The following is a 15916-nucleotide window of genomic DNA, read 5'->3' as shown; positions in this document are numbered from 1 at the left end:
GGTGAGGAAGTAACAAACCTCTGACCGCCGTGTCTCACTGTGCAGGCGCCTCACAGTGACATACAACCACCCCCTCAAGGACCCCTTCAAGGGCCTCGGACCTCAACGTAGTCTCAAATGGTCAAAATGCATTGTCTCAATTCAAACAGCTTGATTCTGCTTTGAGCTCCTCATCAGATGCTTCAACTGAACTTCCAGAAAATGTAGATATTACTGCCACATGAAAAATTAGCTGAAAATGAGATCAGTAGACATATTGAAGTTTCCCAGGTGACCAGGAACCTGGTCAGGACTTGTATTTCCACTGAAAAGGAGCCAGTGTGTGAATTTTGTCCCAGAAAGGTTCCTGTTCTTCGGGTTGACTGTCAGTCGTCCAGGAACTATGTGAGGCGTCCGTGCTTTCATTCAAAGAACAGAAATGTCTGATAGGTCAAACCTCAGCTGGAAGCCGGTGATTACAGGAACGCTGACAGCACCTGAACGCAGCATTAGATGCATTGGAACAACAGTTCATGGACTAAATGTTTGTTGGAGTTAATATCACAACATGTAACAATGTTGAGTCAAAAATCAACCCTGAAATGATCAGAAACTGCTTTTATTTGGTGTTCAAAACCTGTCAGTTTGACACAGACAGACAGAAACAGACAGACTGAAGGACAGACAGATGGACAGGCAGGCAGACAGACAGGCCGTACTGAGCCAGGTCGCTGTTCTCAGATCAGCTGTGGTCCAGTTTCACCAGCAGAGACACGACACCCAACACCAAGCTCCATTACTGGAGGCCAAACTGGGGTCTGAGGACTCCCAGGGGCCCTCAGTGGGGCCTTCAGGGGCCCAAAGTGAAATCAGGAACAGATTCTTACATGAACGGGACTTCAGGACAAATCTTCTAGAAATAACGTCTCCTGTCCACGTCATCAAATATTTGGTGTTTTCGCTAAAAAGAAGAAACAGTTCAAACCAGCCTCTGTCCTGGAAATGATCTGGAACATCACCAGGAAATCAGCTGGAAATTAAAGGCCTCAAATCACACCAAACAGTAAATATACCGTCCGCATCTCCAGTTAACGTGACGCCACTTTTCAGTCACGTTTGTCCCACAGAAAGTCCTCAAGTCCTGCAGGCAAACAGTGACTTTTCAACTAAAACTTCAACAGCATTCCCGAGATGCTGCAACACCTTGAGTCAACATCTCAGTGCGCTGCGAGAAAGGAGGTCGGCTGCTCTATCGACCGCCGCCAGCGCGTGGAAAGATCCGGATGCTTGCAAACACACAGAAAACACCCGTTTCTTGACTAAATTTGGACAAAAGTTTGAGTTTTAGAGACGACAAAAACAGCCATTAAAATTACAGTTACATCTTTAATATTTTACTCTAAAAACCCCAAAATCCAAACTTTATTTGACAAAACTGATTTAAAATCTGTTTAATTACATTTTTAATCTAAAAGACGTTCTATGAATCAATTTAAACCCGAATTAAAACCAGAGTGTCAAAGTGTCCTTCGTCAGAATAAAAGTTTAAAAGAAAAGGTTTTTAAAGTCATTTTTCAGCAAATGGAAAAAAAAAAGAGATTTCTCTTATGAAGTTCTGAATTATCGTCTGTGTGCGTCCGACTGCTCCGTCTCATCTGAACAGTCCCACTTTCTTCTTCTTTGGTTTGGAGGACGGTCGCTCCGCAGGGACGGACGTGACCGGAAGAGACTACAGAGGACAGAAAGAAGAGGACAGACATTTGATTTCATGATCTTTGCCTTTCATCTCTTTCATAGAATAGTTTAATTAGCCTTTGTTTTATTTAATTTCCTGGTTTTAATTCTTGATTTTAGTTTTTTTTTTTTTTTTAAGTTGAGTCTGAGTGACAACACGAGCCAATGATTGGACCTGCTGGTTAATTCCCATTGTTCAGTCCAGCACTCTATAAACCAGAAAGTTAGTATTTAAAGTCTTTAACTGATGTTAAAAAAAATTAAATGTAAAAATTAGCACAATATTCCATCTTTCATTCGGTGAATCGATGAATCGGGAGACGGTTGACGGGTGACGTCGTCGCCGCTGTACCTGCTGTACCGTGGCTCTGTCGGCCATCTTGGCTCCAGCGGGGTTCACCTGCGTGTCGAGGCTCTGCTCTCTGTCCTCACCTGCTTCACAGCTGACAGGCACACCTGGAGTAACGAGTTCATGTGGGTTAGATTCTTTGACTGTTGTTTTCTGAATGTATTCAACCTGTTTCTATCCCACAGAGAAATACAGTCTGTACAAATGTTTATTCTCTAAATTCATTTATTTAATGGAATAGCTGTGATTTTTTGGACACTTTGACTTAAAAACAATCAATTAACAAGCAAAAAACACCAACATGCCACCATTTTTTTCCTGCTTTATAGACTTCAAACCAAACGAACCCTGAGACGAGGCGACGGCTGGTTCTTCGGCGGGCGCCTTGTCCTCCTCTGACAGTTTCCGTTTGTGGCCGCGTGCGTCTCCGTGGGCGACGATGGTCGCGTACAGGTGCTGGAGGTCGGCGTCGAAGCCCAGAGCGTCCGGCTGTTCAGAACGCAGCAGAGGAAGAGCCTGATGGGAAGAGAGACAAAGGTTAGTTGCATCTGACCAGAAGTGAGAAGTTTCCACCGTTTATCAATCACTTTAATTTAAGTAGTTTCAAATGTCCCAGATGTGAGAAATGAAACCATAAATGAGGCTAAAAAAAATAAAGCAGAATTATGAAGTCTTTCCTCTCGCCTGATGATCCACACTGTGAGACATCTGATTGGGTCAGATCAGCCAATCCAGCTCGAACAAAGAGGAACAATCAGGTGCACGAACTGAAAACAGGAAAGTGTCCCTTTGACACCGCTCCGTGCTTTGGGTGAGTTTGTTTTATGGCCCCGCCGTGGCCGTCACATGTCCGAGGTGTGACGCCGGGCGTGTCGGGGCTGCGATAAGCCTCTAATCAAAGCTGCATTATTGGCACAGCTGACAGCAGGTAGAGAGGCAAGCAGGAACAACTGAAACACACACACACGCACGCACACACACACAGTTTCCCTCAACCACAAGCCTGACAGATAAGGGTGCGTGTAAACTCCTGCGACATTATGCAAACGCACGGCCGACGCGTAGAAAAACACTGGCTGTTCACTAAATCCCTCTTTTTTCCCCCAATGGAGAGGACAAACTCTCCGAATTAGCTCCTCAAATATTGACCGGGAGAAATTGGTGGTCTCCCGCTCGCTGTCAGGGCAGAGGGGCTCCTAAACACACTTTGGTCAGGTTTCGAGGTTTCGCATTGATTTATTTTTGTTATTTGTTTGTTTAAATATCGTAAAAATAAATGTAAATGCTCTGGTGAGGCTTAGTTCTGCTTTGGGCACAGAGAAACCAATGTGCTGAGGGGGAGAGAAAGGAGGAGAAAGCCCACCTTATTCTCTCTCTTTATTCACTCCCCCATCACTCCCCCCTCCTCTCACCGACTGCCAACAGCTCACTTCACATCATTTGATCTGAAATGTTCAATTAGTTGGATCCGGCTGAAGATCAGAAATCAACTGTCTTATTTGATAGTTTAAAGACCCTCCTCTCCTCTACGGGAGCCCATTTCTGCCACACAAGAAAATTACCAATTAGCCAATCACATCACTGCGATGAAACAGCTGAGCCAATCACAGAAAAGCAACAGGAAATCACCGTGTTGTGTGGATGTTGCAGAGCTGCACCACGTGAACGCACAGCCATCACAGTTCATCTAATCGCATAAATCTGACGCTGGTTCAGTCTAATCCTGTGATTTCATGCATTTCAAGAATAAAACATGAAACACGGGTGAAGAGGAGGCGGCGACACACAGAATTAACGAGCGCCATTAACCCGACGTCTCCCGCAACCGACCGAGCGGTGTGATTTAATGCAGGTCAACACAGCGGACAAATGTGTGCTGCTGCCTTCAGACGTCTGCAGGGATTCAACGACCAGAAGAAGAAGGTTAAAGCAGCTGATACCATCAGAATTACTCAGATTCAAACACTTTGTCAAAGTTATAAGACAGGAAGTATTAGGATGTAGGAACATTTTGATTTAACAAGTCAAAACTGAGACATATGGTTTAAAAATCAAAGTTTTTATGCATAAAAGTCAAAAGTTTGACTATTAAATTAAACAATCTTTCACATTTTCTACTAATTCTGATTCAGTTAATCATCGTCATCATTTTGGGCAGAGAGGGGCTTCCATACCTCTCTGTATTTTAGGAAAGGTACAGAAATGGCCACAGGGTGTGAACACAGCAGCGGCGAGGGGATTGTTATGTGCTGCCGGTGACCAGAAAGGAAACGCCAGACGAGGAATAAACAGGTGATTACAGCAGGTCAATAACCTCTCGCCCGTTTGGTCCAGCTGAGTAACGCTCTGGAAAGTTCCTCCCTGCTCTTGTAACAGAACAAAGTCCTCCAACAATGGAGGAAGTGGGGCGAAGAGGAGGTGGAGCGCTCACCTGGTGGCCACCCCTCCAACCCGCAGCAAAGCATCATGCGTGAGGAAGGTGATGAGAGGAAGGGGCGAGCTGGCAGCGTGTTGGTGTTTCTCTATTCTTAGCAGGTAAACAGCTCTGATTTTAGCCTCGCTGCTGCTGCTGCTGTTGTTTTTCAGGTGCCAGAGAGTCTCACACTCGCTCTCCCTCATCCTCATCTCTGCTGCTGACCTCATGTTTACTCTCCCTCGTTCCCGTCGACCTCGTTTTCTCTCGCCGTGACCTCAGCTTCCCGTCCCGCTCGAACCCCGGGGGCTCGAGGTCAGGGCCTTGGAAAAAACCCGGAGGACTGGAGTGCTCGAGGACGAGCGAAGAGCAGGAGGAAGTGATCTGCAGCACACAGCTGAAGCTGTTAAAAAGCTGTAACTCTGACCTCCACATCGTGTTTCAGTTCTGCTTCACCGGCTGATTCATGGATTCCCTTCATTACAAATTACAAGAATAAATTCAGCGCGCACAAAATATACGTTAATCCCCGGGAAGACAACAGAAAGAGGTGGGGTGACCAGACCTCTGCAGCTGCTGCTCATCTTGAATGCAGGCTAGCAGCTAAAGGCTAGCCGCTAACAGAATAACAGACCAGAGTTGCATTGTGGGTAACAGAGGCGGCAAGTTTTGACACAGAAGACGAACACGTTACAAGAATGTAATCCAGATTCAACACCAGACACCATCCACGAGCAGAGAAACAGCTTCTGATGCCATACTTCCTCTAGGTCACATGATAATAAGAAAACCGTCTCCATGGCAACTGAGCAACTCCACTGACGAAGCCCACGAGATGTGGTAGAAAGCATCAGAAACAACAAGAACACTTTACTGTGTTTTCTCATAAGCTTCCACACAGTTTACTTCATTTTGCAACCAGTGGAGTCGCCCCCTGCTGGCTAACCACGCTCTGTGCTATGATTCTCAGCTGGAGCAGGACGGAGTGCAAGCCGGCGGGACAGCAGTTCAGAGAGGCAGGAGGACAGAAACGTCTCACAATGCCTTCACTGGCCCAAAGCGAGACAGCTCAGTAACAAATGAGTCAGAGTCAAACAGTCCTTTTAGCTGCTGGCATCACGTAAATAGTGCTGAGACGCTCAAAACAAAGGCGGCGACTCACTGACCTAACGCGAGCAGACAACAACCTCTCCGCTCTGACGTCATCCACACCTTCGCTTCTTTTACCTTTAGCCTCCCCTCTGTCCTCGCCTGCTGCCGTCACCTCTCCCTCCGGGGTCGTGACACACAGGAAGCTGCTAACGACGTCCCGTTGACCGTCACGACAACGCATCAGCTGGCGTCGTGTGGCGTCCTCGGGACAAACGGCAGCTTCTAATTCGGTTCTGTTCGTCATGACGACAGCTGGCCGAAACTTTGGGTTTAATGTTCAGCTGAAGAAAAGCTAAACTAAAGCGCTTCAGTTAGAAAATAAGACAAATGAACTGAAAACCAACAATATATGTATAAAGGTCAGATTTTACTGTCTGTCCTTCAAATCCTGAACACTTTCACCTGGAACACGTCTTTAAAAACTCAATAACAGGCCTCAGTCGGCGTCCGTGTGGACACATGACAGGAGCTTCTCATCTAAACTGTGAGCGCCTGAGTTGAACAGCCCGTCTTCCGTCAGCCGAGGGAAGCCTGATATTTGCTCGTGGCTCGCGTTCATTGAAAGCCACTTCGGCCTGGGCTCCCTCGCGTCCCGCTGCTCTAACAGGAAGTGTTAACCGTCGCGAATAAAAACACAGCGTTGCGTCCGACGTGTTCACGTGCCGACAAGTGCTGCAGCCGCGTTTTGCGTCGCTGCTCTCGTGTTGCTCACAGTCTCATGATGTCTTTGCGGGACGCCGCACTCGGCCGGTCCAGGCTGGGGCTCGGCCCAGCGGCCGGCAGCTGAAGAGGGGGAGCAGCCAGGCCGCAGAGGGCCTAATTACAGACCCGGAGTGGGGACAACCCTGTGGAAACTGTGTGCAACTGACAGAGGGCACAGGAGGAGGAGGAGCGGCTGTATGTACATGGTTCTGTTACTCCGTACAAACTGTTTAGAAACAAGGCTCGGAGCTCATGATTATTTCCACTATTTGTGAATTTGTTCAGTTTATAAAATGTCAGGAAGCGGTAAAAGTGTCCATCATAAGTTCCCAGAGTGCCGGGTGATGTCTTGTTTTTTACGACCAACAGTCAAAAAGCCAAAGATATTCAGTTTACGATGATGTAAAGCAGAGAAAACAGTAAAACGCTGCGAGCAGGGAATGATTGACAGCTCGTTCAATAAATGACTTGAAGGTTTCGCAAAACTGTTGTTAATTGTAGAAACACACAAACATTTACTTTGTGCAAAAACTGTAAAGTGCACTTTCAAATACGATCACCTCTTATTTATCACACGACCGGATTTCTGGCTCCTCGTCATCATGGTCTGTTCGCTCGAACATCTTTAAAAGACACGCATGCTTCTAATTTTCCTTGTAAATTAAGTGGTGAACGCTTCTTTTTTTTTCCATCTGCGTCTGCAGACCTGAGGACGAGCTGAGACCAACAAAGCCAAACCGACATAAAGACTGTTTCCACCAACGAGCCTCCGACAGCGAGGAAGGAGCGTGAACCTGACGGCTGAGCTCTGATCATGTGACCTGGACCAGAACCAGCAGATCAACTGTTTGTACCAGACAACAAAAGGCAGAAAAACGGCACAGAGTTTGGTGAGGATGGAGAGGAATGTGGATCTGAAGATTTCGGATTGGACTCTTGACACATCACACTCTGTGGTTTCACCTACAGACTCAACACCAGCTGATCCAGACTGGAGCAGACGCGGTTCGACCTGGTCCCACCAGTAATCAGATTCATGACCGGTCGTCACATGGGACCCGGCCTTCAGCTGAATCTGGACGTGCTTCAAAGTGGAGCGATGTGAACATTCAACGGGGCTTCTTGTTGTTGTTGATCCATAAAATGAGCAGGAATATTAGGGTTGAATGAGTTTCATGTGTGCCCCCCTCCCTCTCCGCCTTCCAGCCTCGCCCTCTTACCACCCGGCCCCTGAATTCCTCAGGTATGTGAGATAAAGAGCTGCTCGCTGCTGTTTATGAGCAGTCAATGATTTACTGAGGAGAGGGGGGAGAGGAGAGAGGCCATGCCAGTCATTTCCCTCCATTAATCCCTCTTTCACAGCAGAATCAGCTCGAATAATCTCCGACAGACCCCCCCGGAAAAGGAGGTGAAGCAGTGAAGGTGCAGCACACGTGCACGCCAGCACCAGACTTCCATCAATAAAGGTGTTTATTAAACTGGAGAGCATTAATCGCAGAGCGACGCAGCTGGATCTGCACTCTGATCTTCATCTTTCGGCCTTCTTCGTGCACTTTCAGAGACTTTTCCGTTCTCGGCAGACATGAAGCAAATCGATATCCGCAGCTCCTCTTCATCCTCTCGGTCACATTCGGCCGCTCGGAGTCAAAGTGTGTGCTTTGGAATCCGTCGGCCGCTGCGGTCGGAGGATGAAAAAACTGAAGTTTCCTGCCCTGCTCTTAACTTAGAGCCTCTGGTTGAAGCAAACAGATATTAGGATTTGACTCCTCCTGTTGTGCCAGTGCAGGGCTTCACATGGAGCGCTACGTAGCATTTAGGGATAATTTCTTCACCCGTTTGAGCACATTATCATTAGAGGCACTTTACTGGAGATGGAAAACTGCACATCTCCACACTGTAAAGAAGAAATAGTCTCTTATTGATTCTCATTTTGTTTTTAAGCAGTTTCAAGCTCACTCAACACAGAACCTGACCAGAAAAACCTTCAATTTAAGCAAGAAAAGCAGTAAATTTGGACTGAGGAATGCCAAATCTGGAAGCCAACGAGGCAGGAAGGCAACATTTTGGCTCAATTATGTGATTCTGAGCAGCTCAAGTGAGGTGTTTTGGTCAGAAGTGGCCACTAATTGTCAGATGTCATTATACTGCTGCGCGGTTGCCGTGGAGCTGTGAAGCCGCCGTCTCGTGGAACAGGAAGCGGGCGGCGTTCCCAAACGTTGACGATTCAATTCAGAGCTGACAACTGTGACGCTGCTGCTGCTGCATGACTCGCTGCGAGGACACGCACACACACACACACGCTTGTAGACAAAAAGATTTAAAAAAAAAAAAAAAAACAGCTTCAGTGACACACACACACACACACACACACACACACACACACACACACACACACACACACACACACACACACACACACACACACACACACACACACACACACAGCTCTGAAAAACCAAAAGCATGCGTCACAGCCTGCTGTGTGTGGACGAGCAGACACTCCCCTCTGTCAGGTCATGACACACACACACACACACACACACACACACACACACACACACACACACACACACACACACACACAGACAGACACACACACACCAAATTTAGGTCCTAAGGGAAGTTGATGTGATCCTAAAAGGATTTGAATTTTTTTTTTTTCATCCTTCAGCTCCACAACCAGCTTTAGCCTGCGCCCAAGTTAAATCCAAGTGTGTGTGTGTGTGTGTGTGTGTGTGTGTGTGTGTGTGTGTGTGTATCAGTGGGAAGCGCATGCTAATTCCACCCATGTAAATGTTGACCTGAGCTGGGTGGGGTGTTTGTGTGGCTGGGGAGGGGCTTTCATGGAAAGCTGCAGTAGAAAATAAAAGCTCCCGCTCCTGTCATCATCGTCTCTCTTTCACTGTCCCTCTGCCCTTCACTCCCCTTGGTGTGGTGCTGTGGGAAACGAAGGCCACAGATGGCGCACACACACACGCAAACACACACACACACACACACACACTTGTGGAAATGGTGAAAGAGGGGGTGATGAGGCAGAAGATTTTTGAAGATATTCGTCTGCTCTGCTCTCTCTTGGCACCAGGAACGTAAATAACTGTAAATGTCAAAGAAGTTCAAGTTCAAGGAAGAAAAACTCAAGTTGAAACTGAAGCCGGGATGTTTTGACGAGAGCCGGACGCACACACAGACCCGGTGTTGTACCTGCGGCTCTGATCTGTCTGATTGAGCGTTTATATACTCAATTTTAAAGGAACATTTTGGGAAATAGGCTTATTTAACCACTTTCATGTCTGCACAGTAAATATGAGGCTCCCACGAGCTAGCTTAGCTTAGCATAAAGACTGGAAACAGATGGAAACAGTTAGCCTGTCTCTGTCAAAAGTGAACAAAATGCTACTTTTTGATGAACTGACAAATGATTTACTTCAAACTCCGATCAGGAGAGTTCATGCAGATATGATTTCAAAGATCACATGAAGAGCTGCATGAACGTTGCCATGGAGACAGACACAGACGGAGACACGACACAAGTTGCTGCATGGACAGACAGCAAACACACACACACACACACACACACACACACACACACACACACACACACACACACACACACACACAAGCATGCCAAAGCCCTACCCTGATAGACAAATACTACACACACACGCCAAATGCCTACACGCACACACACAAACACACACAAACACACACACACATACAAACACACACACACACACACACACACAGGTGTGTGGTTCTCCCTTTGACGCTTCCCGGCGACATTTTTCCCGGACAGGTTTTACTTCAGTTTGGACTTTGGTCTGGAGGCGGCCTCGTCGCAGCCTGGTGGAATTTGCCACAAGTCAGAAGACTTTGATCCACTGCAGCACTTCTTTTCTTCTTCTTCTGTGGTCTCTGACTGTCCGTTTACCTTCCCGGTCCAACGATGCGATCACCGAAGAGCAGAAGACAGAGCCGCCACTGTGACCCTGATGTAACTTTCCATGACTCTCTGTACCTGAGCTTCACTGCTTCCGCCACCTAAAGAAAGATCCTTTCCTGGTTTGTCCTTTTAGACAACATCAACAAGCAGGCTGGTTTCCTCTCTGAAAACCACCAAGTGATGCAACTGAAGAGGCAGACAAACTGGGAGTTATACTGAGGTGTTTTCCTGCAAAGTGACTCAGGGAGGAAAATTTCCCTCTGATCGAGTTCACCTTTTAAAGGTTCCCTGACATCCCTGACCTTCACGTGAAATCAGAGTTGGCTTTTTTTGAAACAATGCGTGTCTTCTGCAGAGAAACAAAGGGCATCAGCTGAGTTGAATTTTAGGATTTCTGGGGAAATCTCACAACAGACTGCAGCCAAACATGCAGCGACCTGCACGATTTAGCTGTTAGCTGTTCCACCAAGGTCACATGTGGCACAACGGTTTAGCAGTGGCCTAAAAAATATGTTTCAGTCATGTTTTCATCTTCTTGTGTAATCTCTAAATTAATTACTAAACGAATGATTACGCTGCAGGTTTTTGTTGTGAATGTGCTGCAAACGAATGAAATATTTGGTCTGAACTGCTCTGACTGACAGTGAAACGAGATCCGAAAGAGAATAAAAACTACAAAAAACACAGTGGACTGACAGACGGAGGGGGAGCAGACAGACTCCCCTTTACAATCCACAAGTAGACCTGAAATGCACACACACACACACACACACACACACACACACACACACACGCGCACACACACACACACAGTAGGAGTCAGGGTTCACCAGAGCCACAGATGAGGAATTCCACACCTGAATACAGGAAACACACACCGAACGCTGAAAAACTCGTCCACTCGTCTCGCCGCGATCGGCTGACAGTAACGCACAGAGACTTGAAAGCGTGTCATGGCGGCTCGTGTTTCGGAGCCGAGGCTGTTCCAGCGGCCGCAGTGTTTTATCATGTGGTTCCCGCCGCGCTCGCCACAGCCGGTTAACGATCAGGAGCAGAGCGGAGAGGACGGTAAAAACAGGCCCGAACAACAGGCTGCAGGGGCTGTGGTGAGCGTGTGTGTGTGTGTGTGTGTGTGTGTGTGTGTGTCGCTGACCTCTCACCTTTGCCATGAAGTCCTCTCTGTACGTTTGCTCCTCAAACACGGTCGTCTGCAGCCGCTCTGGGTTCAAACACACACACATTCAATTCTGAACACATTATAACACATTCACTGCCTGCACGCCACAGTTAAACCTGTAACCATGTGGTTCCTCCTGACGGGCAGAAGACCCCTCGTGGGGTCCAATGATAAATCTGAGGCGTCACAAGTTGATGAAACACATAAAAACAGACTAAAACTGATTTTCAGTGACACAAAATTACTTTCACCTCTTTACATCTTTAAAAAAAACTGCTGAAAATATGCAAACTTTATTTAGCTTCATTCTAATTTTGTGTGTTACGTTCCTGTACTGTGTGTGTGTGTGTGTGTGTGTGTGTGTGTGTGTGTGTACCTCTGCTGAGCGTGGCTCCGTTCTCTCTGTAGTCCTGGATCTCTGCGTCCTTCCTCACCAGCAGACCTCCGAGCTGCTCCACCTGCCGCTGCAGCAGGTGGCTCATGGCCAGCAGGGGGCGCACCAGCTGAACACACACCTGAGAACAGACAGACGCCACCAGAAAGAGAAGCATTATTAAACTTAATAACCGCAGTACCTTTTCTGAGGTGTTCCTAAAAAGCATCATTAAGCTAATAAATACTTACATCAGAGAAGGGTGATATGGAACCAATATTGCTGCAAATTAGCAGTACTGCCAGCTGTTAATCAATATTTTCTTATAAAACTTTTAATTTTTGTGCTGGAAATGACACATTTTCAGTATTTCTAGCAGAATTTTGGATCACACAGGGTAGAAAATCATCTGAACATGTCAAAAAAGCCAAATGAATTGGATTTATATTCGTTCCCAGGATGAAAATGCTCAAATCTGGTGGCCGAGGCCAAGCACGTGAATTTGGACGAATAAACAGGAACTTTAACTGAGTGGCAGGGTGACAAAACCAAAACATCACTGGTTGAAAACCCACAATAGCCTCATCCAGACATTTAGTAAAAAGTGTGACATGTGGACCGTACCACAGTGACGGGGGCGGGGGTGCAGTGAAAGTCCCAGTAGAAGGGCAGCCCTGCCAGCTCGCTCTTCAGCTTCATGCTGATGTTTCCGTCCTCCTGTCGGCTCAGGGAAATCTGAGCCTCGCCGTCTGGTTGCCCGTCACTTCCTGACAGACAGGGCTGAACCACCTTGCACAGGTGGGAGAAGAAAGCCTTAACGGGGGCTCGCAAACGTCTATTCAGCTCCTGGGAGGAAGAAAACAGGATTTATTGATTTTTTTTGTTTTTTGCTTCATCGATGAATACGTCGGTGTTGCGTGTACCTGTGCTCTCTTCTGGATGGCTGCTGAGTCCAGCCTCTCCTCCCACACACAGTGCATGTCTGTCAGCAGGATGTGGTACGCTGTTTCCCCAAACCAGCTCTTGGCTGAGAGCTTGCAGCCGCTGATACTGACAGGAAGCCAGGGGCGCTGCAGGAGGGCCTCAGTGAGAGCTCCACAGGCCTCCATCATGGTCCAGAAACAAGGTACCAAACACCAGGCTGATGAGAAGATTCCAGTTAGACCAGCTGAGGATCCTGACAGTTCTCTTCAAGTCTTCAATGGGAGAAGTCAACTACGACTCCCAAGGTGCTTTTCACAAAGAACCATCCAATCAGAGAGCTTTAAATTACACTTTAGAGATATCTGATAAAACATTCAGCAGACTGACACCTCTGGTTTGTTTCTTATCCAAGGAACAGCAGCTGAGGCTCATGGGTATTGTAGTTGTTAGAGTCATCTGGTCACATAAACCTATAGGAACGCTATATTATCCAGGAAATATGAACGTTATATCAGAGAGGAATGAATGATCTTTAATATTTAAACCTCCCATTTTATATTGATCATCAGGAATCACTTCAGTGACATCTCAGGTGTCAAACACCCTGTTTCAGGTTTGCTTGTGCTTTAAAGTAAAAATCAAAGTGCACTGATGCTTTCATCCTTTTGGCAGCTCTCACGACAGGTAGAAGATTCAGCATGTTTTCAGATTGTTCCTGGAAGTGAACACCAATGAACACCCACACCCCAAAACACGGTGTTATTTTCTTTTTTTTTAATCAAACCTGTTTTCTTAATCACTCACCTCCCAGGAATGCGCCTCCAAAGCCTGGACCGAGATCTGTTAAAGCCGCGCTACAGACGCCGTCCCGGCCGCATAATCACCACCTTGCAGGAGGAAGACCGCAGTGGCAGCTCCTGCGGGTTACCGGCTCCTCTCTGCCGATCCGTAATGAGGCTGTTTTCGGGGAATAAAACGAGGTATTTCTCGTCAGTCGCCATTTGAAACATAGCGCACGATTCAGAGGTTGACTCATGCCAATTTGGAAATCGCAAAAATACCAAATAAGTAACTTTATGACTACAATATACAGCTATACAAAGCTGAACACGGATGCCAGCGGTTAGAGGGTTATCAGCAGATGATGCAGCCCTGACACGCTCCGCTCTTGCCTGTAAGCAAAGAACGTCACACCAAACTCTATTCACAAATTTATGAATTTAAAGTTCCCTTTCTTCTCGGCAAAAATTCTTCCAAGTTGGTGTATTATTTTGTACCTTTTATACATTGGTAGAAGCTCCTCTTTAATTCGGCTTCAATCTAAACAGTGCAATTACCACTAGGCATTGCAAAAATGTCCACATTTTAAAATTGTATTGACTGTCATTCTCTGCATTCTCAACGCAGCTTTGATACCCTGTAGTGAGCGGATACTGCTCGTATACTGACCGGAGTACAGACGTTGGTTGGCATGTTTTCTATTTTCAAAAACTGACTCACCAATTCAGGATAAAAGTAGCTGGTATCGACAGAAAGTCACACCAAACTCAATTTACCAGTCTCTGAATTTTACAGTTTCCTCGCTTATATGCAAACATGTGATTGATTATTGTTTTAAACCGTGACAGCATTTGTAATCAGGAGCTCCTCATCAACTCGGCGTTCATCTTGCTGACATAATAAGTTAGATGAATTGAAAAAATGCCCACTTTCAGTTCGAAATTGCCAGGTTTGCTAGCTAGCTAGTTCAAGGCAAAAGTGGCTCACAAGAGAAGTTACTGTTTTTCTCCCGTTGGAGACTGTGTCTAAAGTAACCGTGGCTCAATCATTGTTATACCACAAACTTATAAAACGACACACATTAAAATACGAAAACAAGAAAGTTAGTACTTTAAAACAACCAACATTTGCAACAGGAAATGTTGCTCCTCCGCCGGTTCTGTTGACAGTTAAGGATTCCAGCTCCGATGTCAAACAACAGCGTATTTCGAAGGTTCCGGTTATATTATGACAGTACTACTACTACTACTACCACTACTACTAGGTGTTTAACGTACATCATATATCAAATACACATGTGGAAATGATATTAATTGGATTAATATAGAACATATTAACTGTGGCTCTTATAAACAAAGGAAATAAATAATTTCTCACAATGACGATACATTTCATTTCCGGATGGCTTCACAGAGAATGAAATTAAAATAAATTTAGAGAAATTACCTGCTAAAAGTCTTACATTTGTACATTGAAATGGCTTTAAAAAAAATGCACTTTTACACCTTCACCTCCACCTGCACCTTCTGTGTACTTAACATTTAAGTACACACACACTTAACTAAATTATATACATTTTAGTATATTGGTACATTTCATTGGTATACTTTATTGTTTACTGTTTATATACATTTTAGTATATTTCAGCTGCTGTCGGTATTGTTTAGTATATTTTATTGTCTTAGTATATTTTCATTTCTGGTATATTTTTAATTGCATTTACGAATATTTGTATTGCATATTGGTTTATTTTATTTATTCTATTATTTTATAATCTTTCTTATTATCTTGTTTCTAACATGGGGGTTGCAATGCAAATTTCATTGACATGTCATGCTCAATGACAATAAAGAATCTTGAATCTTAAGTCTGATGCTTGAAGTGATGTAAAATATATATATATGGTGATTTATGGTTTTATAGGCCACTTAATGTATGAAAATGCGATCATAATTTTCACAGTTTAAAGGACTTTCATCATTCATCAAGTTAAGTTTCAGGATCAACAGTTTGTATGGCAGTGGAGGAAACTCTTCAAGTGCTGATTTGATAACATGATTTGAAAAAAGTCAGATATGAACAGGGAAGAATCTCGAAGACCTTTCTCCCAGCCAGGAAGTTGTTATGGGGGGGCTCAGCTCCCATTTCAGTCGGATAGATGATCACTGGTCAGTCCATGAAATGGGGAGCGACAGGTGGGGAGACAGTGGATGAAGTGGCATCATGTAGGGGATGACAGGATAAAGCTGGTGTCTTGGGTAATAACTCACTTAACCGCAGGGAGGCGCCGCAAGGTGGGACAGAAAAGGCCACACGCAGGAAGTCTACCTGTGTGTGAGAGTGTGGTGTTACCACAGGGCCCCCTGCTGGTCACAGTCAGTGCCTGCAGA

At 45.7% G+C, this 15916-nt stretch overlaps 1 protein-coding gene across 1 annotated transcript; it reads right to left on the bottom strand.

Annotated features, from left to right (window-relative positions):
* Positions 1-592: 592 nt before the first annotated feature.
* nhej1 (nonhomologous end-joining factor 1) lies at positions 593-14714 on the bottom strand. Its single transcript, XM_041965885.1, has 9 exons — positions 14652-14714; positions 13551-13703; positions 12746-12963; positions 12447-12668; positions 11826-11964; positions 11433-11491; positions 2410-2578; positions 2066-2169; positions 593-1708 (listed from the first exon to the last, which is right to left on the bottom strand). Exons 3-9 carry the CDS (start codon positions 12932-12934, stop codon positions 1631-1633), a joined length of 960 nt encoding a protein of 319 aa, XP_041821819.1. The 5' UTR covers positions 12935-12963; positions 13551-13703; positions 14652-14714; the 3' UTR covers positions 593-1630.
* Between the last annotated feature and the right edge of the window lie 1202 nt (positions 14715-15916).

Source organism: Chelmon rostratus, chromosome 24 (assembly GCF_017976325.1).
Source record: "Chelmon rostratus isolate fCheRos1 chromosome 24, fCheRos1.pri, whole genome shotgun sequence".
Taxonomy (NCBI): domain Eukaryota; kingdom Metazoa; phylum Chordata; class Actinopteri; order Chaetodontiformes; family Chaetodontidae; genus Chelmon; species Chelmon rostratus.
This window is presented reverse-complemented; position numbering and strand designations above follow the sequence as displayed.